At 55.1% G+C, this 27,664-nt stretch overlaps 7 protein-coding genes across 7 annotated transcripts; 4 read left to right on the top strand and 3 right to left on the bottom strand.

Annotated features, from left to right (window-relative positions):
- Positions 1-5,099: 5,099 nt before the first annotated feature.
- Positions 5,100-5,583, top strand: J7T55_004163 (uncharacterized protein; the record flags this gene model as incomplete). The annotated part of the gene is made up of 2 exons (XM_053144847.1): positions 5,100-5,309; positions 5,392-5,583. 2 exons carry the CDS (start codon positions 5,100-5,102, stop codon positions 5,581-5,583), a joined length of 402 nt encoding a protein of 133 aa, XP_052992663.1.
- A 229-nt stretch (positions 5,584-5,812) lies between these two features.
- J7T55_004164 (wd g-beta repeat containing protein) lies at positions 5,813-7,612 on the bottom strand (the record flags this gene model as incomplete). The annotated part of the gene is made up of 1 exon (XM_053144848.1): positions 5,813-7,612. One exon carries the CDS (start codon positions 7,610-7,612, stop codon positions 5,813-5,815), a length of 1,800 nt encoding a protein of 599 aa, XP_052992664.1.
- A 549-nt stretch (positions 7,613-8,161) lies between these two features.
- J7T55_004165 (uncharacterized protein) lies at positions 8,162-8,989 on the bottom strand (the record flags this gene model as incomplete). Its single annotated transcript, XM_053144849.1, has 2 exons — positions 8,162-8,781; positions 8,842-8,989. The coding sequence occupies 2 exons, from the start codon at positions 8,987-8,989 to the stop codon at positions 8,162-8,164; spliced, it is 768 nt and encodes a 255-aa protein (XP_052992665.1).
- A 1,026-nt stretch (positions 8,990-10,015) lies between these two features.
- J7T55_004166 (uncharacterized protein) lies at positions 10,016-12,520 on the top strand (the record flags this gene model as incomplete). Its single annotated transcript, XM_053144850.1, has 3 exons — positions 10,016-11,130; positions 11,190-11,486; positions 11,545-12,520. The coding sequence occupies 3 exons, from the start codon at positions 10,016-10,018 to the stop codon at positions 12,518-12,520; spliced, it is 2,388 nt and encodes a 795-aa protein (XP_052992666.1).
- Positions 12,521-13,125: 605 nt separating this feature from the next.
- On the top strand, positions 13,126-14,391 carry J7T55_004167 (uncharacterized protein; the record flags this gene model as incomplete). The annotated part of the gene is made up of 3 exons (XM_053144851.1): positions 13,126-13,537; positions 13,584-13,868; positions 13,934-14,391. 3 exons carry the CDS (start codon positions 13,126-13,128, stop codon positions 14,389-14,391), a joined length of 1,155 nt encoding a protein of 384 aa, XP_052992667.1.
- A 761-nt stretch (positions 14,392-15,152) lies between these two features.
- J7T55_004168 (uncharacterized protein) lies at positions 15,153-19,801 on the bottom strand (the record flags this gene model as incomplete). Its single annotated transcript, XM_053144852.1, has 2 exons — positions 15,153-19,700; positions 19,763-19,801. The coding sequence occupies 2 exons, from the start codon at positions 19,799-19,801 to the stop codon at positions 15,153-15,155; spliced, it is 4,587 nt and encodes a 1,528-aa protein (XP_052992668.1).
- A 634-nt stretch (positions 19,802-20,435) lies between these two features.
- J7T55_004169 (proteasome subunit beta type 7 precursor) lies at positions 20,436-21,397 on the top strand (the record flags this gene model as incomplete). The annotated part of the gene is made up of 2 exons (XM_053144853.1): positions 20,436-20,561; positions 20,711-21,397. The coding sequence occupies 2 exons, from the start codon at positions 20,436-20,438 to the stop codon at positions 21,395-21,397; spliced, it is 813 nt and encodes a 270-aa protein (XP_052992669.1).
- Between the last annotated feature and the right edge of the window lie 6,267 nt (positions 21,398-27,664).

Here is a 27,664-nt window from a genome sequence, read left to right on the forward strand (position 1 = left end):
CCTACGTAGGTACCTAGGTACGTAGGTATGTGCCACGTTCGCTTGCAACCTTGGGACGGCGCGCTGTGACTGGGAAATTGTTGGCTGCAGACTGGAGGGAGAGATGGGATATCGCGTGCTGCCACGCCACTGCATGCAGAAACGGCTTGCTCTCAGAGGTGTGCTCTGCGTTTGGAAACAATGATTGTCATTTCAAATTTGGCAACAACGCACTAACAGAGGAAGGCGCTGGGGTTTGGGGGCGCCACAGGCACTAACGGAGCACGCATGTACCTTGTACTGCGGTTCCACGGCGCAGTACAGTGACAGTCGAGGTGACAGTCGAGGTGACAGGGAACTGGGGCCTGGTGCGGACCGCGAATAGAAGTGCGCAGGAAGCTGCGCAAGCCCTCCGTTCCTTCTCAGCGTCTCGAAACGGCCGCTCCCAAACAGCCAATGTGATTGGACAGCCCGCTGTTTGCCGTCGCACTGGGCCCACTCACATGGCCCGAGCTCTCAGGCCGCCGAAACGGACAAAGGGCGGTCCCAGCAAATACGTGCAAATGTGCCTCTAAGAATAAGCAGCACAGGGAAGGAGCTTGCCAGCCAGCCATCATGCCGGCCCCAGAACTGCCCAGACCTGCCTCTGCCCAGGAGGTGAGAGCTGGGCGTGCCGCGATTTTGAAATTGTCATCTTGTCAGAAGCAGCCGACTCAAGACGTTGCATCGGCTCATCCAGACGCAGTCGACACCAACGACCAGACCATCATCAGAAGCAGCCAACGGGGTGGCAGCTCCAGCAAGAACCGTTTGGACAACGTTTCCGCGATGGTGCCGGACGCGGTAATCTACCACAGCAATCTGTGTGTCCATTGGGTACGGTACTCTTTTGTCGTCAATGAAGCTAGACCCCAGCTAGCTACCTAGACTACCTGATAAGCTAGCTAACGTGGGAACACTGCCTCACCAGTGTCATCACACATCCACATCCACAGACCAAGCCTTTCTTTTCCCCAGCGTCAGTCTGGCAGAATTGATTGAAAGAATGCCTTGTGAAGACCTCAAATGGCCTTGACTTTGAGGTGCCGTCATCAAAGACCCCTTGTGGATGATGATCAGTCGCAGTGAGGCACAGCACAGGCAGTTGCAAATCCTCCTCCGCCTGCACGTCAGAAAGATTCGCTCTGAGCCACCGCTGCACAGCTAAAACACGCCAGCCCGTTACGTCCTCCTCCTCGATCCTCTTGCCTCTGGCTGCTAGTTGGTTGTGGCTTGGTGCGCATGCACGATTCAAAAGTCAGGCGTGGCCCCCCACACATAAGCCATGAGATCATCTCAATTCCTTCACATCGTGGTAGACGGCGGCAAAGGTAATAATAAAGGCCGCATGCTTTTCACCTGCCCAGCAGAGCGGTCAGCGCCGCTGACTCTTTTCCACTTGCCGCTGTAACCAAATACAACCGGCTGCACAGCACCACAGGGGAGCTCGCGCCAAGACAGGTTCGGCAGGCCTCACCTACGGCCCCGCGTCGCGGTATCTGAAAGCTCGGGCAGGAAAGGGATGACGACTGCCGAGACACGCACGTCCCAAGCCCCCAAGAGCGTGATAGCGTTTTGGGGGGCGCAGGTCCGTTGCGCTTCTCTTCAAAGTGGAAAGCTGCCGGGCTTTTGCGTCTGTGATGTTACGGTGAGAGCCTCACGTTTTGAGCTTGTCCATTAGGAAGTACAGAAGACAATCTCGCAATACCGTATACGTATACGTATTGGAACCTGAAACTGGGCCCCCCGCGCCCCTAAGCATCACATCATCGCTGTACGGGGTACATGACGATAGTTCCTGGGCTTAACCTAGACTTGCCTTTTCCTTTCGGAATCCCGTCCCCACCTGTCGCCCAGCCTGGTGCCAAACCTTATAATCTTATCGAAGCTGGACGTGAAGAATTATCATTATCGCTGACGGGCCAGGCACGCCTCTTTCCCGAGCCTGGCTGGGGCCTTGCCTCGCAATGGGCCCAGCCGAACATTACCGTGTAGCACCCGGATCCTTTGCCTTCAGCTTCACTAGGGCTGGCTGCTCTCGTGTGGCACAGCATCCGTCAGCACCTTTCTTTAGCCCTTAGCCCGAGTCGAGATCCTCCAGGTCCCCTCGACGTCTCCCCTGACGGGCTCCTGATGATCCTTTCCCACAATTATGCTCCTGAGCCCCCGGGTGGCGCACATGGGGCAATGAATCTGATGCAAATCATGATCTGCCTCGCGGCCCTCGCTGACATCCCAGACTGCCCACCGACAATGCACGTCTTAGCCCGACTGCGGCCCTGCAGGAGCAAGGCTGCCACACTTGGGACGAAACGGAAATTGACTTGAGGATTGCCAATGTCACCCACCTGTTCTTGCAATTGGATACAACCCGACGTTTCGAGGCTTCGACCTCCAGACCTGCTGCCTCTTCACCTCATGATTTCCGTTTCGCCTGTACGGGTGCGTCTGGTTGCGAGATCAGGCTGGTCATATGATAGATGCTTTTGCTTCTTCTTCTTCTTCTTCTTCTTCTTCTTCTTCATCCTGCAGGCGACCGCGAGGCTGCTGCTTTGCAAGCTGCAGGTCACGAGTGAGGCGCTTGTGGCGGACAGATGAAATGGGGGTCTGAGATGCATTCCTGACAATCCCAAATCTTGCTCCTCCATGGGGCTAGTTCTTACCTGCTTGGTTCCTTTTGCCAACGGACGGCCCTTCTCAGCATCCCACCCTCGCCCTCTGATTCGCCAATTGCTCCAGATGGACCCGATCTGCAATTTCGGCTGTGGAGATACCCTCCACATGTTTCCCCAGCAATGTCGAAAAACCTCATTAAGCGCATGCATTATGCACCACCCACTGCAATTATTGAGAACCGGCAACCTGCGTGGCCTCGTATCTACCACGCGGGCGGTGGTGGCCGCATGGACTGCCTGTACGACAGACAATTCGTCCTGCGCCGTCGTTGTCGGGCAAGGACCGACCAGATGAATGTCCCGAACGCCTAGTAACGTGCGATTCCTAAGCAGGGAGGGACCGAAGCTGAAACGCTCGTCGGCTGTCGCTACTGTGTAGTCTAGTAATGTAAGCCGCAACCTACGTCTTACCTATCTAGAGCTAACCGCCATGCCGCCATGGTGACTCCCTAGACTAGCCAGAGGCGAAATAGAAAACGGGGCTCGTCAACAGCACCACGGTTTTGGAGCCTTGCCAGGCAAAGACCAACATCTGGAGTTACCCTCCGTCTCGCCGGGCCTCAAGTCGCGGCCAATGCAACTGGCAGCCACCAGGCTTCACGGCTTGCGTGTGCTTGTTGAGATTCCAACTTGCCAGTTAGCCCATGTGGACTAACTTCACACAGGCTCTAATGGCTGGCTTGATGCACAGTGGTATGCGACCTGGACTGTGGACGCCTCGTTATTGGCATGCGGTGTGATGGCTGCTCCCATCGTACTGCCTGTACTGCAAAGTAAACCCTTGAACCACTCCGCTGGAGCTGGTCGAGCAAGCCGGGTACCAGCAGCCAAGAACACACACATTTCTCTTTGATGAATGCTAATCTGACTTTATTAGCCTTGACCCAGAGAAGCAGTAGGTCGGAAACGGTCCGGTTTTCAGTACCAAGGATTCGCCGGGCCCGTGCAAGCTGGCCCATGTCCGCACTTTACGTATATGGGCCTGGCTTATACGAGTCTAGAAGAAAAACGAACGACCACTGACGATTCGCGCCTTGCTATCCACGCACGACAAGGCTACCGATTCCGGGATATCAACACACCTCATGAATATCATCCAAGTGTATCCTCACTGTGGTCTCATTTCTGGACCGCACCCAGCCATCAGATGCCGGTTGAGTGAGACTGCCAGTCTTCACATGGTCATGCACCACCTGATATGGTCTCGTATATCCGCGCTGTCTCATATCTCCCCAGGATATTGTAGCATTGAATTGTAAGATACGCACAAGGCGCGTTGAGAGGCGTACCCACTTGGGAGGCCTGCACGTGTCTCGAGCCTCGCGCTGCTCCGTCCACACAGAACCCGAGCGCAACCCGATCCGAATCCACAAAGACCAGCAGACCACAATCCTCGCTTGATGACGGGAATGATTGCGGTCCCACCCATCTCGGGAAAAAAGAGAGCCCCAAGCTGTTTTGCCAGTCACCGACCGACCCCACGTTCGGCAGGAACGCGAGGTGGACGAGGGCGTGAGTCTACGGGCATATTGCCCAGGAGAGTCATCCCACAGCACTTAAGCATTCCCTGGAAGTTCTCGGAAGGTTCTTGTCATAATTCAAATCGTGTTATCTCAGATATCGGGTATGCAGGTGAGTGGGCCGCTCTACTACAGTCATCGAAGACTTCTTGCTCGCAGCCTGTTCATCTGCCCCCGGTCTTCGCCCCACGGGGCTGAACGTACTGATTGGGAATGACATTGAGAAAAGGATTGCTTAGGATTTCGAACGACAGGGTCTCATGAGTATTTAGTGTGAGAGCTTACGTACGGCCGCAATGCTGTGTTCGTCGTTTGTCCGAATTTTGAGTGAACACACATCACGTTGGCGACCCTTTGCTGGTCTCGTACGTCAGTCTCTTTAAACTGTGATATGAGGTTATCAAAAACCACAGGTCTCAGTTCAAACAACCCCAGCAATGCCTTGACTCTCGTCTAATTTTGAAATATCAAGACTGCACAGTCAGAGTGGTCCTAAGATAGGACCCTGAAATCTGCCCAGACAGCCGTTTGGTGATATGGATAGCTGCAGTAGCCGCAGACAACCGCAACTACTCACACCAACCGAGCCTTTGTCTGCGTGTAAAACATCGATGCCCAGACGGCTCTTGTGGCCTAAGGCAACATCACATCTGTCGTCCGTTTGTGTATGGGAATATGAAAATATATTTCTTTGCTCCATAAGACTTGGAATGTCTATCTTCGACCACATTCACCTGGGGCTCCTACAGGACACTGCTGTCCGGGGTAGCCAGATTATTACATCCCTGAGCCCACATTGGCATCTGGTTTGAGTTCTCCTAAACCCCCCGGTGGTCTGCAACAGAAGTCAAGCATCGTGAGCCAAGTGCTCGAGTCAAAGTCTACCATGTCGGCTCAAGACTCCCAGCAAATGACCCTCTCGATCCGTCCAAAGCCAGGACAGCCCAAGAAAAAGGAGAAGGTTAACGAGAAGATTGAGGTATTGTGGGAAAGCTACTTTGGACCGAATGACAACAACCTGGCCAAGTGGAAGCAGCTCTGCTGCGACCTTGGCAAGCCGGGCGAGACGTACACCAGCAAGACGCAGTGCCGGAAGGTGAGGAGCCCTCTTTCCTACACGGGCACTTGATGGGAAAGACACTTTGTGGGCACACATAAGCTGATACGCGGATGCACAGGCCCTCAGGGGTGTCTGGGTCAACATCCTTGACTTCCTTCTCGCCGAGAACAAGCCCGAAGACGTCTGGTTCTTCAAGAGCGAGCGGGACTTGTCGGCGTACACGTTGCGCACCCGCAAGATCTTCCCGCGCCACAAGGTCTCGTTGGAAAGCCCGCTGCGTGACCTCTTGGCTCACATTTTCAGGAACTAGGGGTACATACCAGAAGGTGATGGTCGGTGTCAGATCACGAGTGGCTGGGGCCAGACGTCACGGGCTGATCGAATCTGGTGAAGGTTCTCTTCAGTGATGAGTGAGCATCGTCAATGCGAGGGTGGGATGCAACTGCAGGTTCATGGGTGGATGATGAACGTGGGAGTATTGACACCAATGATGTAGGCATTATAGAGAACCTAATGCTGACAGCCCCCATCCTCTTCCCCTAATTCCTAATCTCCCACATCCTGATCTTGCCAACGTCGTTCCCTACCGCTAGCACATCAGCGTCCTTGGACTTCCCGAATGTGACCGCCGTGACCCTGCCCATTGGCGTCTGTTCGGTCGGCCAGTTCCTATAGACCGTGCAGCTCGGGAGATGCACGAGCTTGAAAGCATCTTTCTTGTGCTGGCTGGCAAAGGCGAGCAACTGTCCGTCGGGGCTGAATGTGGTAACCGTTATTGGCGTGGTTAGTTGCTCAAAACTGCGTGTGGGTGTGGGCAGCGGCTTGATCTCCACAGCGTCCCCTTCAGCCTTGGAGATGAGCTCGCTCCTGTCGTAGATGTTCAACACGCCACTGGTCGAGCCCAGAGCGACCCATCTGTCCCCTCCGGCTCCCTGTGGCCCGTCGCGTCCGCCCAAGGCCACCACGGTGCCACCGATAGAGCCCTCGTCCCTCCAAATGCCCACCGTCCGCCTCGTCACAAGCGACCACTCGGCAACTTGACCGTCCCTGCCAAGAATGGTGATACCCTGGCCGTCCTTCCACCAGACAAAGTCTGCAATACCACCACGGCTGTCCAGCCTCGCCTGCGCAACCCACTGCATGCTACTTACGCTGACAATGTTCAGCATGCCACCACCTTTCCGACTCGTCGCTATGAGGGCCATGTGGTTTCCATCAGGGCTGAGCCGGAACCGTTCCATGGTCTTCTGCTCTTCCTGGTGACCCTGAATCTTGGTGACTTTCTTCACGATGCCAGTCGAGAGGTTCCAGCTGTGAAAGAATCGACGCCGCCCTGCGAAAATGATCTCGTCGCCACTGGGATGCAAAAAGGCGGACCGTCGGATGGGCACGGACTTGACTTGCACGGAAGTGAGTTGTGGGTTTGGCGTGGGGTGCGCGCTGGGGTCAATGTGGTGAAGATACAGTATTGATGATTTTGATGAGGAAAGGAGGACTGGGTGTTGGGGATGGAATGAAATCGAGTCGACGGGGCCCTTGTGCGTATCGGCGATGTCGCGGGTGCGCTGGATGTCAATGACTTCGGGCCGGAGCTTGCGCTTCTTTCTCCTCCCACCATCACCTTGAAGAGCGCCGGCATCACGAAGGAATCTTTCCAGTGGCAAGGCAGCGATGTCCTCGTCATCGCCACTGAGTTCAGAACCCGAGGAAGAATCTGAGCCGGACGAGGCAGCAGATGATCTTCGCCGCCTCTTTGTCTTGCGCTCCGAGGTATCCTTAGCCCAGGAGGGAAGCGGGTTGAGACGCAGGTAATGCTGTCGTAAGCGCCTGGTATACTCTGTCCCGTTGACCAGGTCATCAGCCTCCGATTCACGCAGCTTCCGCAGCTGCTTGACGCCGGCGAGCGAGACCACCAGTCTCTCATCGTCGCTGTCGACCCAGGCAGGCTGAGGCTCGTCGACTCTAGCGACAGTTGTGGCCGTCTCAGTGAGCTGTTTTCCATCGATTGGCGCCGAGCCAGTGTCGAACATGAAGAGAGCCGAGTCGTCCAGGTCCTCATGGCCGGTGGTCCCAGGTGCTTGTCCGTCATCGTCCAATCTCAGACTCTTCAAAGCCTCATCATCGTCAGAATCAGCGACATTCTTGAAGAGATTGGCCCGGAACCCTGCTTTGTTTCCGAGCACGAGTCGCTCAAGTTCGTCCTCATCTGAATCGGGCTCATCGACATCCATCTGGTCGTTTGATTTCACTTGAGTGTCCTCGTCCTCAAAACCGGAGAAGTCATCCTCATTCTGCGATGAGCTCTCATCAACAATCTCATCTTGAGTTTTCCGCGACATTTTGAGGATGTGGTTAGTGAGGTGCGATGGGAGGAAAGTCGCCGTTCGTGATCGGCGAAATTGCAAGAACCTTCAGAAAATTTAGGTTCGCTTTCTCAGCCTTGCAGTGGTGGAGCTTATCGGCTCTCCAGGACTGGATGCTCTTATCTTGACCCACTTTATTAAGTCAGCCGCGCCCAGCTCGCTATGGATCCCCAAAGCAAACTTGCTCTGGCATTTAAAAATCGAGCTTCTATTACACTTACTCGTCAAACGGCTTCATTTCTGTGGTCACTTCGAAGGCAGGTCAACCTCATTCAAGAAATTGGCTAGTCTCGACGCAGTCATACTCAGACATCACAGTTGTGGATGATCCGTGACAAGCAATCACACGGCCATATGCATCGCTATCCAGGTTTGAATTTGAGTAACTGACAGGTCTATTTCCAGGTAATTACATGTGGTATATGAGGCTGCCGATGAAACACCTGTAGTGCAAGAAACCAAAAAGGGGTATCGTTGAATTGTCCGTGCTTGAACTCGGCCCAACATGTGCTCGACACACCGGCCTTAGAAAGCAAAGGCCATAGCAAGAGTGGCCAGACACAGCCACTCCGCGCCACTCCTCCAGCTCAGCATACCAGCACCTCCAAGGCCTTGGCCGCTTTCCGCCTTGTCCAGCTTCACTTGCACCACCTGCGAGCCCCCCGGCGCAAACAGGACGCCGACGCTGTTCGCGGCCGAGGCGTTGATCTGCTCCGGCGTCAGCAAGGGGTTGTTGAGCGCATCGCACTGGGCTCGGCTTATCGAGCTCGGGATGCTGTTCGTCACAGAGATCGGGACGTCGAAGATGGTGTAGAGGTTAGTGTTGTTCATGACGAAGTTCTGCCTGATCGAGATATTATAGATGCCACGGTCGCTGTCAGTCGTCGCCGGTTGGCCGTCGCCAACTAAGCACGCTGGCCAGGTCCACTTGACGTGCTTGACTGTGCTGCCAGGCTCCTGCAGCATTATCTCCCCCAAGCTGGCGTTGTTACCCGAGGCAGTGCCGTTGGAGACAGTGAAGTTGCGGCCCGTGTCAAAGCTGTACATGAAGATGGTGATATTGTTTATCCGGCTGGGGCTGTCATCGGCAACGTCGAGGGGGAGGACGCCATTTGCTGTGACGTCCAGAGCGATCTCAATCGTGTCTATGTCTAGTCAGCCGGGTAATGTGGGAAGGAATGTAATCAGGTGGGCATGAGCCATACCGCCGCCCATCGGCGTGCCCGGCTGCGGGGAGTCGAGAACCGCAAAGCCAGGCGTGAAGATCTGCCCATTGGAGATGGTGAAGTTTTGACATAGGGCTGAAGTGAAGAGAAGCGGCAGCAGGGCCGCTGACCAGAATTGCGAAAACATTGCTTGGGTCGACAGAGTCCCACACACAACGGATGACTCGTTATAGTAATGGTACTAGATGGGATGAAATTTAGGACTTCAAACTACCAGAGGGGTATGTCAACTACATATGTCTGTAGCAAAAAGCGAGAGCGCGTTATGGTCAGTCAAAGTAAGATGCGTGCAAGAAGAGATGAACCCAAGCGTGGCACAAGATGAGGGATGCCGACACCTGGCGTAAAAGACTTGGGGAAGGGAACAGGGCCGGTTAACGGCATAGACCAGACACCTGAGATGATGAAGTCTTCCTTCGAGTTTGGTCCTTCTGCCCTCCCATGACAAGCTTAAATTCGCCTGGCAGGGGGGTTGTCCAGCAATAACACTTGGAATAATTACCGAAATCCGCTGGCTCGGGTATACAAGAAGAACGGTTCCGCCGCGGTCAATTGGTTCGTCCTGTCTAGGCGCGTGCCAGGGACGACAAAATTGGCTGGCCAGTAACTCCATCGGGGCCTGTCATGCTGTGGACAGGTAGCGAACAGCATCAACTTCCATCGCCCTGATCGACGTGACAGCGTGAAATCATGGGAAAGGGTTGTCTGATGGAAGCACGGTGATGCAACTCAGGTTTCAAAGACAGTGGGCATTGGTGGATACCTTAGAATCCTTGTCATCAACCGACGTTGGCGCAAGGATCCACCCATCGGCAAGTCGGAGAGGGCTCCGCAGCCGTTGGCCGGTGACTCGATCGGCCAGCTCCGATATCAGACAGCCACAGCTCCACCGCCAACGACACACTGGACGCCAAGTTCACGACAATTTCTGGTCCGGACAGATGTCGACTGGCATTGTTTGGAAACAAAAACTGGCTGTGGAAGCAGAGTGCTGAATTGCAACGTGCTTGTCAGGATGCAGCACTGACCCAACGCACGTTCGAGCATAAACAAGTCCTACCCTCGGTAGTATCTCTCGAGCCATCGCTTGTATTTGAAAGGGGCCCCCAGGATTCTCTGCCGAGCATAAAACAGCCATTTGCAGACCACAACCATGGTACTGCTCAGACACTCAACACGGCGTTCATGCCTTTGGCGCTTTCCGCATGCCCTTTGTGCCAGGCCATTGCCCAAGTCAACTTGCCTGTCGCGGCTCCAGGCAAACCAGACACTGCATCTAAGCTCAGCAAGCTCAGCAACGCGTGAACTGGCCAGGTTCCTGACAGTCTCAGACGAGGTTCAAGATGCCATCGCAACAAACAAGCCAGTGGTGGCACTCGAGTCAACCATCTACACCCACGGTGCCCTAGGCAGAGACCTCCCGGAGCTCCTTGAATCTGTCGTCCGTGAGCATGGCGCAGTCCCTGCCACAATAGGTGTGCTCGATGGCGTGGCCAAGGTCGGACTCAGCCCCGCCGAGATTGACCGTATGGTCCAAGAGGGCGCGAGAAAGATCTCGAGGAGGGATCTCGCCTACGTTGTCGGCACGGGCATGTCGGGGCGGAAACTCCACGGAGGCACGACCATCGCTGGAACAATGCTGCTCGCCCAGGCTGCTGGAATCCGCATCTTTGGCACCGGCGGGCTTGGAGGTGTCCACCGCGGCGGTGAGACCTCGATGGACATTTCCGCAGACTTGACGGAGCTTGGTCGCACCAGGGTGGCGGTGATCAGCAGCGGGCCCAAGGGCTTCTTGGACATCCCACGAACGCTGGAGTATCTGGAGACGCAGGGTGTACTCGTTGCTACCTTTGCGGACGGACGCAGCGGCGACGTCGACCTCCCTGCGTTCTGGGCCCGAGAGAGCGGCATCAGGAGCCCGTTTACGGTACATGATGAGAAGCAGGCCGCTGCCATAATCCTGGCCCAGGAGAAACTCGGGGTCGAGAGTGGAATGTTGCTTGCAAACCCGATCCCTGAAGAGCATGAGATACCAAGGGAAGTGATGGACAAGATCATTGACACAGCGGTGCGTGATGCGGACGAGCAGGGCTTCACTGGGAGTGCGAATACTCCTTTCATACTCAAGCGGATCAGGGAGCTGAGCAATGACCGGAGCGCGCCTGCAAACTTGCACCTTGTACAGTCTAATGTGGCCCGGGCAGCAAGAGTTGCTTCTGAGCTTTACAAACTTGAGAACGGAGCTGGGACTGCAAGGTCACACCACCAGTAAGGAGCCCCATGTATATCATAAGCAACTAGGACATCAAGGCTGAAAGATATTTCAGACCAGCTCCACCAGTATTACATGCTCAGGGGCAGGAGGAGCAGGGACTTCCAGAGGTGAAAGATGGTTCATCCAAAGCCGACATCTTAGTCGCTGGCTCGGTCGCTCTCGACCTCAATTGCAACTTTCATAACGACAGATACACTGATCCCAAGCCTGTCTCACCCGTACTGTACACGTCCAATCCTGCGGGGATCACCCAATCCATAGGCGGCGTCGGCCACAACGTTGCGCTGGCTGCGCAGAGTATACACCGCGGCCTCAAGGTCAAGTTATGTAGCATGATTGGCAGCGACATGTAAGCCCGCCACCCTGCCCCGCAGAGAACAGGCCGTTGACTGACGACCTTTTGACAGCGCTGGCGCAACCATACTTACAAGCATGGAAAAGAATGGGCTCGATACCGACTTCATTCGTCAACTGGGCCCCGAGTACGCCTCTGCACGGACAGCCCAGTACGTTGCAGTCAACGACGCGGACAAGAGCCTGTTCACAGCAATGGCGGACATGGCCATTTTGACCGCACACTCCTTCCCTACGTATTGGGCCTCCATCATCAAGGCCACGAAGCCCAATTGGCTGGTGGTGGATGGCAACTGGTCACCAAAGGATATCCACAATTGGATCAAGACCGGAGGCCAAAGTGGTGCGAAAGTCGCATACGAGCCCGTGTCGACTGTCAAGGCGGCAGGATTGTTCCCCGAAGGCCACAAGCTACCTCTCTTCCCACAGGTTGCTGTCACCATTGCGACGCCGAACCAATACGAGCTGGCGGCCATGTATACAGCTGCTAAGGACAATGGCTACCTTGACAGCATACCGTGGTTCGAGGTCATCGACGCCTTCGGCATGCACGGCGGCGCGAGGGAGAGGTTTGTACAGCTCACGTCGGCAGAGATCACGGACGCAGGGCTGCCGGTGCAGAGCATCCAGCTGCTGCCGTACATACCTACCATCATCACAAAGATGGGAGACAAGGGCGCCCTGCTCACCACGATCCTGAAGCCAAACGACCCCCGCCTGTTCGACCCCGAGCATGAGCGGTACATCCTCACCAGGGCGCAGCCGGGCCACCCGTCGGTTGGGGCCGTCTACATGAGGCTCTACCCGGCTGTAGAGAGGGTCGGCACTCCCATATCGGTCAATGGCATGGGCGACACGTTCCTCGGGACACTGGTTGCGGGCTTGGCCCTGGGAGGCAGGGCGGAGGATCTGGTTGATGTCGCGCAGAACGCGGCCGTCATGACACTCAAGAGCCACCTGAGCGTGAGCCCGGACCTAGGGGCTTTGGGACAGAAGCTTTTGGCTGCCTGTGGGCAGGAGAGGGCTTGATGTCGCTGGTAGGAGGGGAGGAGGAGATGACGAACTAGCTGGCTACCAAGCAGGATGGCATTTGAGGGCTCTGCTGCAGTCGGTGGGAGTTGGGAAACAGCCGTGCCGAGTGTGTAGACTAGCTACCTAGATGTGTGAATGCTGCCACCGGCCCGCTAGGTCGGATCGGGGAGACTCACAATGCATGAGCTGCCCGATTGAGTCTCTTCCCCTGGTGATGTACCTGTCCCCAACAGCGTTCCTCGATCTCCACACCTCAAGGGAGCTGTGTCTTCCCCGCACTTTTTGTCCCTCGGCTGCGGTAGCATATGAAGATCCCAACTGCTTGGGACGTGCTACGACGACCATCTGAAGGGATCAGAGCGGGCTACTGTAGCAACATGCATGAATCCGGTAACGTGCTGGTGGACGACGACCGCCATGGATGCAGCTCCCCCATCATCCAGAAACACCGAGGCATCCCGTTTCAGCTCCACCCGGTGTCTCGTCTCTTCGTTCATGTACAACCTGTTACCTCCGTGATGGTATCAGTTTCCTTGCCTCTCTTCTAAGTCTTCGAAATCCCGCGTCTGTGAAGCAAACTAGAAGCAACCCATCGGCCCAACATGCCGATGCACAACGGCCTCTTGCCCCGCGAGGGCTTCAAGGCAGACACGGTGGTGCGCATCCTTGGCAACACGGCTTTCAACCCCGCCTTCACGCTGCCTCTCCTCCTGCTCGCGAGGTTTACCAAGAAGGGCGAGAACTATTCCATCCTTCACCAGAAGGCCTTCTCGCGTGTCAAGCTCCTCTTCTACTTGGGGCTCATACGCCGGCTGAGCAGCTGGTACTCCACGAAGGTAGTAAACAACTGGCAAGATGACCAGTACGACTGGCGAGGGAGGGAGATTGTACTGATCACCGGCGGGTCTGGGGGCATCGGAGGGCACGTGGTCAAGTTCCTGAGCGAGAAGGGCATCAAGGTCGTTGTGCTGGATATACAGCCCCTGACCTTCGAAGCGCGCAAGTCTTTCCCTTGTTCAACAATTCAGACTAGAGCCTCAATGCTGACAATTTCCGGTAGCTTCCAATGTCCACTACTTCAAGTGCGACATCACGTCGCCCAAGGAGATCGCCGCTGTGGCCAAGGAAATCCGTTCCAAAGTCGGCTATCCCACCGTGTTGATCAACAACGCTGGCGTGGCCCGTGGTAAAACTATCCTCGACTCTTCTGAGAAAGACATCCGCTTCACGTTCGATGTGAACTCCCTGGCGCATTATTGGATGATCAAGGAATTTCTCCCGAGTCTGATCGAGAATAACCACGGCATGGTTGTGACTGTGGCCTCAATTGCAGCATGGTGTGCGGGTGAGTTTGTGACATTTGCTTGTAGGCATCCTCGTCGAACATACATAGCTAAGCAAACTGTACAGTTCCGAACATGGTTGATTACGCTGCCTCAAAGCATGCCGCCCTCGCATTCCACGAGGGCCTGGCCGCCGAGCTTGCCACTCGCTACAGGGCACGCAAGGTCCGCACTGTCGTTGTAAACCAGGGATATACGCGCACGCCTCTCTTCGATGGGTACAGCAACGGAGCGCCTTTCCTGATGCCGACGCTCGAGCCCGAGACCGTTGCCGAGGCCATCGTGAGACAAGTGCTGAGCGGCAAGAGCGGTCAGATCATCGCACCCGCATTTGCCAATGGGCTTACGGCCCTCGCCTCCATGCCGCATTGGTACCAGTATGGGTTGCGGCTGGACGGGCATAAGATCATGAAGAAATGGCACGGCCGGCAGGTGGTTTCGGATCTGGACAAGTTCTACGGTGACAAGGACAAGAATGGTGAGGTCGAGGGCAGCACCGTCTTGGTTCCCCAAGAGTCGAGTTGAATCAGCTCTCTCAGATAAACCGGGCCCATCCAAGTCTAGGGCTGGTCGCTGCGGGCTGCTTCTGCTAGTAGTCTAATGACGTGGGTGTTTGGCTTGCATTATCTGCACTGGAGCGTTTTAGAATACACATTGTACCTTGAAGGGCAAGTGCTAAGTTTAGAGACCTTATTTGTAGTCGTGACCGCTGCTTTGAACGAGCTTGGAGCAATTTCTAAGAGCAACGTTAGTGAAGGCGGGCGTTGCTGTCTCCTCTTGTAGCAATACCACGTCTCAAGCTTTCCAGTCGCATTACATGTGGTAGCGCAGGGCGAACTGGAATGATGTAGACACTACGAAAAGCTCCTCATGCGCATCAAGTATGGCAAGCTTGTTCGTCCACAGCATGAATGGTGGTGAGCAGTAAGGGGGTTGGGTTGCGCTTACACCGAAGGTGTCCATATTGACTGATTAGATGATTAGCAGTCGTCAAGCTCTAGATATGTAATACAAAGATCTCCTTGAATACCACCAGGCTGCAGTCGTCACAGCTTGCGAGCAGTCTAAGAGTCTGCTGGCCCTTCATCTTGTATGCCGGTCATTTACCTAGAATAGGGGCTTAGCCATCCTAATCTACCTCATCCCATCATCCAGTATCTCATGCAGTGAACCGCAGTAACTCCTCACCCGTAGGTGCTATGGCACTATTTCCTGGCACGATCATACAGCTTTGATGCCAAAGTGTGCCGCGAATGACGACTTACGCCTGTCGACTAAGTCCGCACTCAACTCCCACCCCCGTGCCTCGACATCTTCGGTCCATTCTCCATCAACTTGCTCCGCAGGCGATCCAGCACAGCCTGCCGCTTCTGCATCTTGCCCCTGATCACATCCTTGTCCTCGTCTGTGAACCCACTGATCTTCTTCCGCGGCGACGGCCCGGGGGTGGCCCGCACACTGCCGTTGAGCGATTCGACCGAGTTCATCAGGCTCTTGCGCGGTGACGGGGTGAACTGAGTCGACGACGAGCTCATGAGGAGCGAGTGCCTCTTGTTGGATGGTGGCGTCATGAATGGAGAGCCTTCACGACTAGGAGGCCCGACCGAGTTGCTGAATCGCATCTTGCGCATCTGGCTCTCCAGCACATCGAGATCGCCGCTGCGCTTCTCGGCCGCCGAGGTCATCTTTGTGATAGTGCGCATGACGGCATCAACCGTTGGCACGGCGGCAGACTTGCCAGAAGAACCGCCCAGCGAGGCGAGTTTCGTCTTAAGCATGGTCAACGCGCCCTCAGCATCGGTCATGAGCCTGATCATCTTGGCGTAAGACTGGCGGAGCTCCGTCTGTTGCGCAGCCTGCTCGGCGTTCAGGGGCATGGACCGTTGGGCTGCGGCGTGGTCGGGATCCAGAACGCTGTCGAGGACGCGCTTGACATCTTGGTGTTTCGCGCGGAGCTTAGGCATCTCCCGAACAAGACCCTGGCACATGTCCCAGGTGTCGTCAACGTCTTGGAGACGGCCCTCTTCCAACTCGGGAGCCAGCTTGTCATCGAGAATACGGCTGAGGTCTTCGGCTTCGCAGAGTACCCAGTCATCAGGGTTGGCGAGATTGTCCTTGGTCTTCTCGCCGTGAAGCTCCTCATGACCCCTGATAAAACCCTTGAGCGCTCGGGCATTCAGGCCCAAGGTCACCAGCATACCATTGATGTCACGGTACAAGGCTTCTACCTGAGCAGCTACTGTAGAGGCGTGGACGTCTGCTGCGACGCTGTTGAAGGCGTTGAACTCGCCGATGTCCAGCGACGGCTGAACCTCGCTGTCGAGCAAGTTTTGTACGTGTTCGAACTCGTCATCCTCCAAGCTCTGTACGTCTTGCTCGGCCTGCTTCTGCTGTGCCTGCCTCTGTAACGCAACATTGGGGTCTTCTTGCGGCTGCAGCCTTGTGCTGATCGTCTTGGCACCGTGTCCCGAGCTTTGCGCCCGAGAGCCTCCCAAAATTTGTGACGCCATTCCAGGAGCACTGACTGACCGCGAACCATCAGCAGGGAACATGCGCGGTGGGATCGCTCCCCTAACGGGGCTTGGGGAGCGCGGGCTGGGTGGGGCAGGCTTCGTAAACACCGGGGCACTCCGATTGATTTCGCCAAATAGCGAAGAGCGCGGCTGCTGTGGCGCTTCCGCCCTCGAGACCATGGAGAAGGTGCTTCCGCCCATCCCTCCAAACGAGCTCTGAGGCGTAGTGCCCTGATCTTGGCCAGCACCTGTCGAGTTGGGGCTGAGATCCTTCGCAACATCGATACCGCTGCCTTCGCTTCCACCGTCGCCTTCTTCATCCTCATCCTCGCCTGCGTCTCCTTCATCCTCGCTTTGGCTTCCGTCCTCCTGCGAACTGGCCTCAGCACTATCAGAGCCGTCAGGGACCGCTGGAGCTTGTTTTGAACCAAACAAGGACGATGTAGCTTCAGGCTTGGGCTTCGTGGGAAAGGGCGGCAGAGGGGCCTCCTCCACAACAGGAGTCCCATGTGCTGACAGGGGCGACGAGGATTCGTCGCCATCCTTTGGTGTCTCCTTAGCTTTCGATGGGGAACCAGGCGGTAGTGGAACGTCCTCGACTGAAAGGGAGGCCTTGTCGGTAGCCTTCTTGGTACCTTCTGCAGATTTAGCGGAAGCTGTAGAAGAAGACGAGGAATCTCCAAACGGGTAGACGGCCTTACTTGTTGACTCTGGCGGCAGAGGTGCATCTTCTGCGGCCTCTGGAGTCTCTGCCTTCTCGCTCTTGACCGCGAAGGGGTTTGGTTTGCTCTGAGTCGCCGATGCGAAAGGGTTGGGTTTGCTGCCAGACATCGACGCAAAAGGGTTGTGTGGTTGTGTTGGCTTGCCTGCGTCGTTGTTGGATCCGAAGATGGAAGGTTTTGCAGATGCCGATCCAAAAGGACTGCTCGTGCTGGCTTGGCCAGAGAACGGATTAGGTTTGGAGGCCGTGGAGTCAGTAGAGAAGAATTTCGAAGGCGCGGGTGTGGACGTTGGTGTTGTCGATTCCTGGGACTGCGCACCAAAGAGGGATTTCGGTTCTTGTTTTGGCTGCGGCTGCCCGAAGATGGACTTCGGTTTCTCTTGCTCGACCGGAGTGGTCTGCGCATCCATATCTTCGTCTTTAGACGCGTTATTTGAATCAGCCGACTTCGAAGCAGCATCGTCCAGTGACAGGCCAAAACCTCCAAGACCAAATCCACCTTTGCCACTGGGCTTCTCATTGTCGTTGGCAGAGGCAGGATCTGCCTTGAAAGTGGTTCCGAGGACGAACGGCGTTGAGGCGAGACCAGAGCTCTCCTTCGGGGTCGAGCTTGATGCAGGGAATATAGTGTTGTTGTTGCCTGACGTATCCCGGGAGCCGAAGGTGCCTGATCCGCTCCCAAAAGCGCTCTGCCCACCGCTCCCAAAAGCGCTTTGCCCACTCCCAAAAGAGCTCTGTCCACCGCCTCCAAAAACACTCTGTCCGCTTGCGTTCGCAGAGAACGGGCTCGGCGACGAGGAGGGCTTGGAGAAGATGCTGCCACTGCCACTGCCGCTGCCGCTGCCGCTATCACCGCCCAGAGACCCAAAGCCACCCTTGCTGGCGAATGACGCAAAACCGCCACCCGTTGAAGGGTTGGCAGGGGCTGCACTACCAAAGACCTTGCCACCCGCAGAGGTCCCGGCCGCCGGCGCCGCAGTGCTAGAGAATCCCGGGGAGCCAAAAGACGGCGCAGCTCCACCGGCTGAGGCCGTAGCCCAAGGTGAAACCTTTTGCCCTAGCCCGCCAGACTGGCCAAAGGATGAAGCACCTGGCTGAGCTCCAAGTGCGCTTGGTGCGCCAAACGATGGCGCTCCGAACTTGGGAGCCGAGGAAGCAGTCGCCGCTCCTCCGAAAGGATTTGACGCTCCAGTCGATGGAGCCAGAGCAGGCGCAGTGGTACCGAACGCTGATGATCCGCCGAAAGGAGAGCTTGCTGCCTGCGATCCAAACGCCGATGGCTTGGCGGCAGGTGCTGCTGGATGTTCGGCGGGCTGACCTTCAGCCACGGCCATGCCGGGATATGTCTTGCCCTCTCGAATGGCGTCATTGTACACCACCCACCAAGCAGACAAGACACCGCTGTAGTTGAGTGCCCACAGCGCAGGGAGGGGCCCAGGGGATTGTTCGTACTCCTCGTCTTGTGGGATCGGCCTGTAGACACTCTCCTTGCCAGACAGATCCAAAGAGACTCCGATGGGATACGTAGCAGAATAATCGGTGGGATCTGAAGGCACCTCAGCCCTCCTGGAGTCATCGGTGAATTCTGTTGTGGTAAAGACGTTGGTGATGGCCTCCGCAGGTGCATCGCTGGCCAAAGGTGCCTTGGCGCGGGTGAGCAGACCGAGCCCGTCATGCGCCGTGGATGCGACAATGAGTATGTCTTGGATGTTTGGCGGGTAATCTCGCAGGCGCAGGACGGTGTGGTGCGGCGCTTTCTCGTTCCCAAAAGGGAGAACCGGGTCGACCAATTTCCGGGATTCGAAAGAGGGTGACTGGCCCGGTGGCGCGCGCCGCGTGATGATGCAGTACTCTGAGGCCGGAGGTTCTCCCGAGTTCTCGGTGTAGATGACCAAGAACACATGGTTCTCTAACCAAGATATCGACGACACGTGTACGTCCCCGAACGCGCTTGGTTTGGGAATCTGAGCTTTCTCGGCACCGTCAGGAGTCATCTGGACGACGGTGCCATCGGACAGTCCCGCGACCAGCTGTTTGCCCTTGGTGCTCCATGCGCTGCACGCCACCTGGTTCCGAACGACCGGGCCGTTTGGACCGCTGACGAGCGATTTCTCCTTCAGGTTGGCTATCAAAAGGTTGCCATTCGTTGTCACAACGGCGCAGAATTCCGCCAGCTCGGGCATGGGATTCGGAACCAGCGCTCTGATGCTCTCACCACTAGTCGAGATCTCAAAGGCAGCCTGCGAAGATCCTTGTAGCAGCGCCTGCGTCTCATAGACAGCCAGTCCGCCGCCTTGTTCGGCTGAAAGTATGAGGTATTGCTCGTCTGGGGTGAATGCGAGGTGCGATATCCGCATGGACATGGGTATCTTGACTTGGGGTTCGAAGGCTCTAAATTCTGTGTCCCCAGTCTTCTCGCCCGAGAAGGCCTTCCGCGCCGACTCGGTAGACGAAATATATACGGCATCTGGACCAGCGGCAGCCACGAGGCCCTTTCGAGAGGCTACGCTGAGGAGGGATGCTGTCGGAGCGGGCGGTGGAGACCATGCTGGCGTCAACTGGACCTTCGCGTCGCCAGCGATGGCGAGGAATCCGAGACTCTATTGCACATCGGGCTATGGTCAGCGAGTTTGTAAGGAAACTATAAGCGAGAAACTCTTACCTCGGTCTGAATCACTTCAAGATCTGCGCCGTTGTCCATCTTGCCGAGTGCCGTTTGGCCGTCGCGACGGATCCAGGCAAACGAGTCCCTACTCAGGTTCTGGGCATGGAATTGCAGATGGGCAACCAAGAACTCCGCCGCAGCAGTATTGCGAGTAGGCTTTCAGAAGACGCTGGGAAGGCAATATGCTGCACATGCAAAATAGGTGGGAAGATAGTGAGAGGAGCGGGTATGGACAAGGCAAAGGAAGACAAAGAGAGATGAATGTGGTTTGGTTGCAGGAGGTTGACCGTGACTTGAAGATCGCGACGCTGCCTGCCCAAAAAAAGATCCCTGCCTGTTGCTCAGAGCTCCCCCCCCCCCTCCAAGCTTGGGCCAACGAGGCCCAGCTCTCTTGTGACAGGGGGGCGTGTAGTGCATAGCAGTCTGGGGCGCTTGCGCTTGGGAGGCAGCTGGAAGGCAGCTTTTAGCCTCGTCATCCGGCCCATCAGCTCCTCTGCCTTGCCTTGCCAAACGACCGACCATCACGCAGCAGCTTCCCGGCCACCTCCATCCGTCCCACGACCTTCATCAATACCTGGCTCCTGAACCTCTGCGATACCTTCCCATCAGCCTACAGCTTTCGTGATCCATTTCAAAAGCCAGTCCTTCTCCGACACGAGCTGCCGCCATAATGCCGGGCTTCGACTTCTCGAACTACAACCGCAATGCGGCGCTGCACGCGCGAGGCGTTCCACTGCCCAAGGCCACCAGCACAGGAACCACCATCGTGGGATGCATATTTGACGGGGGTGTGGTGGTATGTACCGCTCAGCTCGAGCTCTCGAGTGCTTTTGCCTTCATTTGTTCAACCTGTGGCTTTCACTTCGCGCTGAGCTCGCCTCTCGTGCTGCTCTTCTGCGACACCCTGCCCGACCGTCCACGTTGAGACTAACCAGCAACAAACAGATCGCAGCCGATACCCGAGCCACTTCGGGCCCCATCGTAGCCGACAAGAATTGCGAGAAGCTACACTACATCGCCCCTCAGATCTGGTGCGCCGGTGCCGGTACCGCTGCAGATACCGAGTTCACAACCGCCATCATCTCCTCAAACCTGGAGCTGCACTCCCTCTCCACCGGCCGCAAGCCGCGTGTCGTGACCTGCATGACCATGCTGAAGCAACATCTCTTCCGATACCAAGGCTACATCGGCGCCTACCTCGTTGTGGCGGGTGTCGACCCCACTGGCACCCACCTGTTCACCGTCCACGCCCACGGCAGTACCGACAAGCTCCCCTACGTGACCATGGGATCCGGCTCGCTGGCGGCCATGAGCGTCTTTGAGAGCTCGTGGAAAGCTAGCTTGACCAAGGAGGAGGCTATGGAGCTGTGCAGCCAGGCCATCCAGGCTGGTATCTTTAACGACCTGGGATCAGGAAGCAATGTTGATGTTGCGGTCATCACGGCGGATAAGACGACACTGCACCGGGGCTACGTGAAGCCCAACGAGAGGAGCCAGAAGCTGAAGTCATACAAGTTCCCCAAGGGTACAACCGCGGTGCTGAACGAGAAGATCATCAAGAAGGACGAGATCCTGAAATTCGTTGACGTGCATGAGGTGTCTGCAGAGACCGAGATGGACGTGGACACATAAAGATGCGGAGGCTGCACAGGTTCTTCAAGAAGGATGATGACACTAGATGGATTAAGTGAAGCACGACCGCTGGTCTGTACCAACATTGAAATAGAGCATTGCATTTTGAGACGACACAGTGACCCCTATTCCCGCGAGTTTCGATCATCGACCCCTGCGATTTGTCAAGAGATTGCCCGCGCGAATTTGGGGAGCTCTTCTGGGGCTTGTCGAGACCGAGGTTGAGTTGACAATGGAAACGGAACCTCTAGAAGCACATTGTGGCAAACAGAACAGCTCATTTTCCGAGATGCCAAATTGGCTTTCTCCGTATGCCTTTCTAGAGATCACCACAGACAAGTGAGTGCCTCTGACTGAAATTTTTAGACTCGAAATGCAACGTGAATTTTAGCAAGACTACCTGCGTAATAAGCCATCCCGAAGTTCTGCTTCCGAGGCAGACCCAAGGGCTTGGCCATGCTCGCAAATGCTGGAACTTCGAAAACCCTGGAGATGACGTGTAGATGTCCTGGACCATCTGAAATATCCAGGACGACACAGTAGTCATAGACGGCGGGATCAGTACAAAGTCGGGCTGTTCGTGCAAATGGATTTTGCATGAGCCGCGGGCGCTTACACTTACGTTGAGCTCGTTATGTTCTGAAGGCCCGAGTCTCGATGTCCGCCGAATATTCTTGGAGGCTGCGCCGTGTATGGTTTAGAGAATGTGGTTTCATAGTCGATACTTCGCGAAAAGATTTCGTCAAGTTCCTGTCTTACTTCTGCCGCTCCGGACTGATAGCGCAAGAGCCGAGTGAGAGATGAAGGATGTGCCGAAGCGTGATGATCTCTAGGTATATTTCAGAATTGAATCATGTGATTTGAATTCAAATGAGCTATCCCAAATTGTTAGGCGTTAAGATGTGCCTTTATCTTCTTTCAGTCTCACTACATGCTAATGACTGTTCTAAGTAGGGTGATATTAAATGCCCAGATTGGAAGCCGAACGGTCACGCCGGAGATATTAAGGTCGACACGACAAGAAGGGATATTGACGGGGACTAGCCAGTACCTAAAGAAATATTTTGCGATAGAGAATATATTTTCGAACAGACGGACTCGTCTTGCGGCGCCATGACTATAGTAATATGCTTTTTGTTTGACACCGGCTAGCGACGATGTCAGCGTACCTCAACAGAAGCAACCCTTTGTTAAACAATGATAAATCCTGCTACAGGGTTGTTCTTCAGCCAAGATAGGATACCGGGACTGATGATTTGGGGTGTTACACGGAAGCTACTTTTGAGCTTGATACTGTCATTTGACCAAGTATAGCGCCATGTATCACGTGTTGATATTCTGAACACCTCTGCTCCATTCTCTTGATAGCAACGGACAAGTAATGGATGAGGTATGTGATCACTGGGTGTTTCTTGCGGCTGACTGACATTTCTGTTTTCCCAGGAAACTACTTTAACGATGCTTTTGAAGTGCGTACTGCAAGCTTCTTCACAACTTCAATCCTGCCCAAACATATGTCGGCGGAGGAACTATCAAATGCAAGTTGCATTTCCCGCCCTTTCCATACCATCTCCTTTTCGTCTTATAACTGTTCCTTCCAAAAGTGATTGACATCGTCTCTTATGGTGACGGCATCTCAGAGGTCCAATTGCTAGAAGGCGGCTGAACTCGTGAGCCATGCATGAAGAGCTTTCTGGAGGCGCAAGTGCTCGCCATTTCTTTGCGTTACCGTTCTTTGTGTTTTTTCCCTCATAAGGAAAATGATAGAGATCTTACTCAGTATTAGTTTCCTGAGATTCAAGTAAGAGTGGCAGAAGCGCTCGTCTTCATTTAATATCACCGGCCTGTGAGCTTGATCCTTGGCCACGTAAATTTACACACGGGATGCATCTCACAGTTCAAGTGAGGACTGCGGCTCGTTTCGAAAAAGACAAAGCCAATCACCATAGTCTACAGAGTTGCTACTGAAGACTTCGGATGTACAAAATGAGAAATTCTTTACAAGTGACGCGTTCAATGATGGTGGCCTACTCAATATCCTTGAAAACATCCGGATATTCATGTGTATATGTGAGAACACGCCTTCAATTGAATCTTCGTGAAGGATCAATGATCCGTGATAGCTTTGGCTTTGGAGTTGTGTTATGTACAGATGCGTATCCACTACGCTCCCATTGTGAGGCATTCCCATTATGATGGCATATTCATGGCGGAACATGGCTGACGATGTAAAGCCTTTTCATCAATAACCAAAACCTGCCATTCCTTTTAAACAGGTCGCCTCCGCCAGACTTACAATGACGTTCATCAAGAAGTCGACGAAGCAGACCATCGGACCCAAGCCGGTGTTTCATTCTCCGGGGATAGTAACCACGTGCTGGGCAGCCGGCACTTGGCTACAACTTTCCTGCTCTAAATAGTACTTGGACTATTCGCGTTTGCTAGCTCTCGCCTACGCACTCAGTGTTGACTCGCAGAAGTGTATGAAATTACTTCGACCGCGCCAAGGTGATCTAGGGAGATGGAAGCCTACATTGCCAGGTATCACCGAGCCGAGACACGATTCATGAGACACGATCGTTTCCAAAAGATTCATCGCGTGCAAGAACCATGCAAGAACTCACGCGGGCTCGACAAAGTGTAACGAAATGAGAAAGCTTCCCATCTTGTCATGGCCCGCCAGTTGAACAACCGCCGTAGTTGACACTGACAACCGGTGGAGACAACATCGGTCGTAGCTCCTCGTATTTAAGTCTGGATTGAGGGTTCGCGAGGCTTTTTGATGGACTCACGGACTTCAAAGCAAGCCGGTGTCCGTGGTACTGCAAGTTGGAATCCCCAGTCTCGATGCCGTGTCATGAATCGCGTCCCTCGGGGCAGTCGACGCTCGGAAGATCCGGCGCACACTGTACTGTGTGCAGCTCATCACAATACCCTAGGAGAACCCTTGACGATATGCGATCCGCCCACGTATAAGACTGCTGATACCACGATGTGGCTCTCGTGCGAAGAGCCTCATCCGGTTGTGGTCTCCGGGCGAAGACTCGGTGATCTATACTTGCGACCGGGACCCCGTAGTCGGCCATGCCCGTGTCCGGCCTTCTCTCCATCCCCGTCCACGGCCCGGCCAGCCATCCCCGGTCCTCAAAGCTCCGGTCTGGTCCACTATCCCAGTAGCAGGCCCAGAACATGCTCAACTGGGGAACCTGTAGACCCTGAGATCTCAGCGGATACAATTCCGAACAGTCAGGTCCGTTTTGCTGGGTGGTCAAGCCCACTTGCGCATGTCGATGCAAGGCACAACGGCTAATGCGAGGCACAGGAGGCCAGGTCGAAATGTCAGTGGTCAATGGCGCCAAGGAGATGCTGCAGTCAGCTGCAGTCAGGGCGTTTTGAGTGCGAGGGAGGGGTTTCTTCGTGTGGTGGCCCTTGGGACCGAGAGCGAAAGACTGATCGATACCTAGTGTACAGGAAGGCTCGGCAATTCATTCCTAGACCTTAAGAATTGATCCCCCTGATCAGCACTAAAACCCTCCGACTCTCATCTGCCATGATCAGAACTTGTGAGCAAGCCCTGCTGCGTTTCTGCGTGCAGCCATTTGAGAGGCGGCTCCCAGAGACATGCTCATCGAGACGTAGCTCTGCACGAGAGCCTCGAGAAGTCTTCTGTGGGACCACTTGACCCCCTTGTCTTGGCCGGAGCTGCGTCTCAATCGGACCGTGGAAATCACCCTTGCAAGTATCCTGACAGAGTCCCCACAAGCCGTAAGCCCGCGAGCCGATTCCCGTAACAGTTAGCAGTTCGCGTTCGCAATGTCTTCGTGATACAGCAGCAGGGACGCGTCAAGGGTCCAATAACATTGTTTCACGCCGTCGCCCACCATCGGATCTGTGGGGAGACTTCCCGAAATGCCAGAGCCATCCTGCCTGACGGCGCCAATATCCAATTTGCGGGTTAATGAGTCTCCCGGTCTCTTGGTAAGCCATGATATCTTGCCGTGCAGATCATTGCACCTCCTGCCCCAATGAGTCTACCTCGTAGACTCACGGTAAGGCTTGCACACCGGCACCGAAATGCCCATTGCCTGGGCCCCGGCAGAATGCCTCTTGAGGGTTTGGCTTAGCATGCAGCAGATCCAAAGGCTGTCACACTGCATTGAGCCGAGTGTATAGCTTCAGCTGAACCTAATGAGCACAATATCCATATCTACCATTACACACACTCGCATGTTCGCAAACAGCATCTTTGTTTCGGCTCCGAGACAGGGAGTGCGGGAATGCAGTAGAGCAGTGTCCGCCCTAGCCGATCCACTGCTATGTGTATCTGTCGACGGCGCTGGACGGGGTCTAACGTCACGGCGGACCTCAATCTCGCTTTTAGGCCCCGGCGATCACGTTGAGGTACAATGTGAGTTTAGTGTCCTGGGTGCTTGTCCGACCTGTCGGACATGTCATTCACCGCGAGGGATCCTCTTTAAAACAACAAAATACGGAGGCGCTCGTACCATGTATAATTCCAACTGGTTGAGCCTTAGGATGCATCTCCAGGCTGCCACGGATAGGTCCCCTTCAGGAACTCCTGTGTAGGGGATCCATCGGGAGCTCAGCCCTGGGGGTACTATTTCCCATTCCCTGCAATTGTGTTCTCGAACTCGTCAGACATATCCGAGTCTGGGACAGTGTTTCTGTTTGGCGGCTGGGCGGATCTAGGCTTAGTTTGAAGCTGATGACCTCGCTGCGGAGTTTGCTACCATTTTCGAAATAGAGGCTGAGCGGGAACATGATAGACGATGCTGTTTAGTGTGGGCCTACGTAGTAGCTCGTCCCGAGTATCAACTAACCAGTTTCGATTGAAGCCTGGCGTCGATCGAAATTCAGTGCAAGCCACCAAGCTGTTACGATGGGCTCCTTTCTCAGCACTTTGGATGAGGGCCAAATCATCCGTTGCTTCACAAGTGGAGTTCGCCAATCCGGCCGGCTGATGTCAGATTCAGGAACCATCGTTGCTTTCTGAAGACGATTCAGCCTCTTGACTGGCCAGGACAAAATGTGGCACCTGCGCCAAAGTAGTTATTGGTTTTTGAAACAAACGTCGTGGCCGATCTGATGTGAGTAGAGCACTCGAATTTGTTCTTGATCAACACATAAACTGGGCCTGCGCCGGTTTCATGAAGACGCTGTTGGCAGATGGTGCGAGCAGTAAAAGTGGCCCAAGGGACGTGGAACTCAAGCGGCAGAGAAACGTGGCCCGATAAGTATTTTGCCCATTTTAGGCAGGTGTCGTTGGCATGATCCAACAAGACGAGATCGACGGCCCGGCGATAGCTCGTCCGTGGGGGGTGTCACCCAAACCTTCGTCGGGCTCCTCCTGGTCGGCGATTTTAGGAGAACGTGCCCGTGAAGCTGTGCAGACCCGAGGTCGGCATTGCATCGTTCGCAAGTCGACGATCTGCGGCTTCGAGCCTGGCCGTCTAGTAACGTTGTCTTCGATGATGCGCGGTCGAAAGCAGCTAGCAGCCCGCAGATCACAATGGAGACACCCGCCGTTGAAGACAGGCAACAGCTGCAGCCCTGGACCTTGACACTTGCAACACTTTGCAAGATCTAACCCACCGAGGCTAGATCACCCGGCCCTAGTCAGTGCGGAGACAGGTAGCGACCCACACGCTCGGGCGACCTGGGATGGATCGACCCATTCGACAACCACAGAAGAGGTTTCCACAAGATGCTGTCGCGGCGCCGACGACGCTTGTTGTCTCGGACAGACGACGACCAGAGACCTTCGAAACTACCTAGCGAGGTCTGGACTGTGGCATGCTCGATAGCAGCTGTCAACGAGTTTTGCGGCTCTGTCTCTGATTCTGTGCTGCTGTGGTTGCAGCCGTCGACTCCGACTTTGTGTGACAAGCTGGGGTTTGCTTGTCACTTAACGTCGCGTATTCCCGAACTTTCGACTGAGACGAACCGTAGCATATCAAACATTATGCAAAGCACCGGGCTAGTTGACAGGCTGACGCACTCCGTGCACTGAAGAAAGTCCACAGCGCTGTCAATGTGCCTTGGCAACCCTAGATAGTTCGCGCGGATGCTCTTCACAGCAGAGCCGTCTGGTGCTAATGCATCTCCATACACGGAGGCACAGAGTTTAGAGACAAGTCCAGCGGAGACGACGCAAGCCTGTGGGGTCCGACTCGTTCACCCACCCTTTGCCAAGAGACGGCGAGGAGTTCCGGGCAACAGATAGAGAGTCTAGAAGCTCCAGTTTGT

Source organism: Diaporthe amygdali (assembly GCF_026229845.1).
Source record: "Diaporthe amygdali strain CAA958 chromosome Unknown NODE_18_length_871485_cov_64_394520, whole genome shotgun sequence".
Lineage (NCBI taxonomy): Eukaryota > Fungi > Ascomycota > Sordariomycetes > Diaporthales > Diaporthaceae > Diaporthe > Diaporthe amygdali.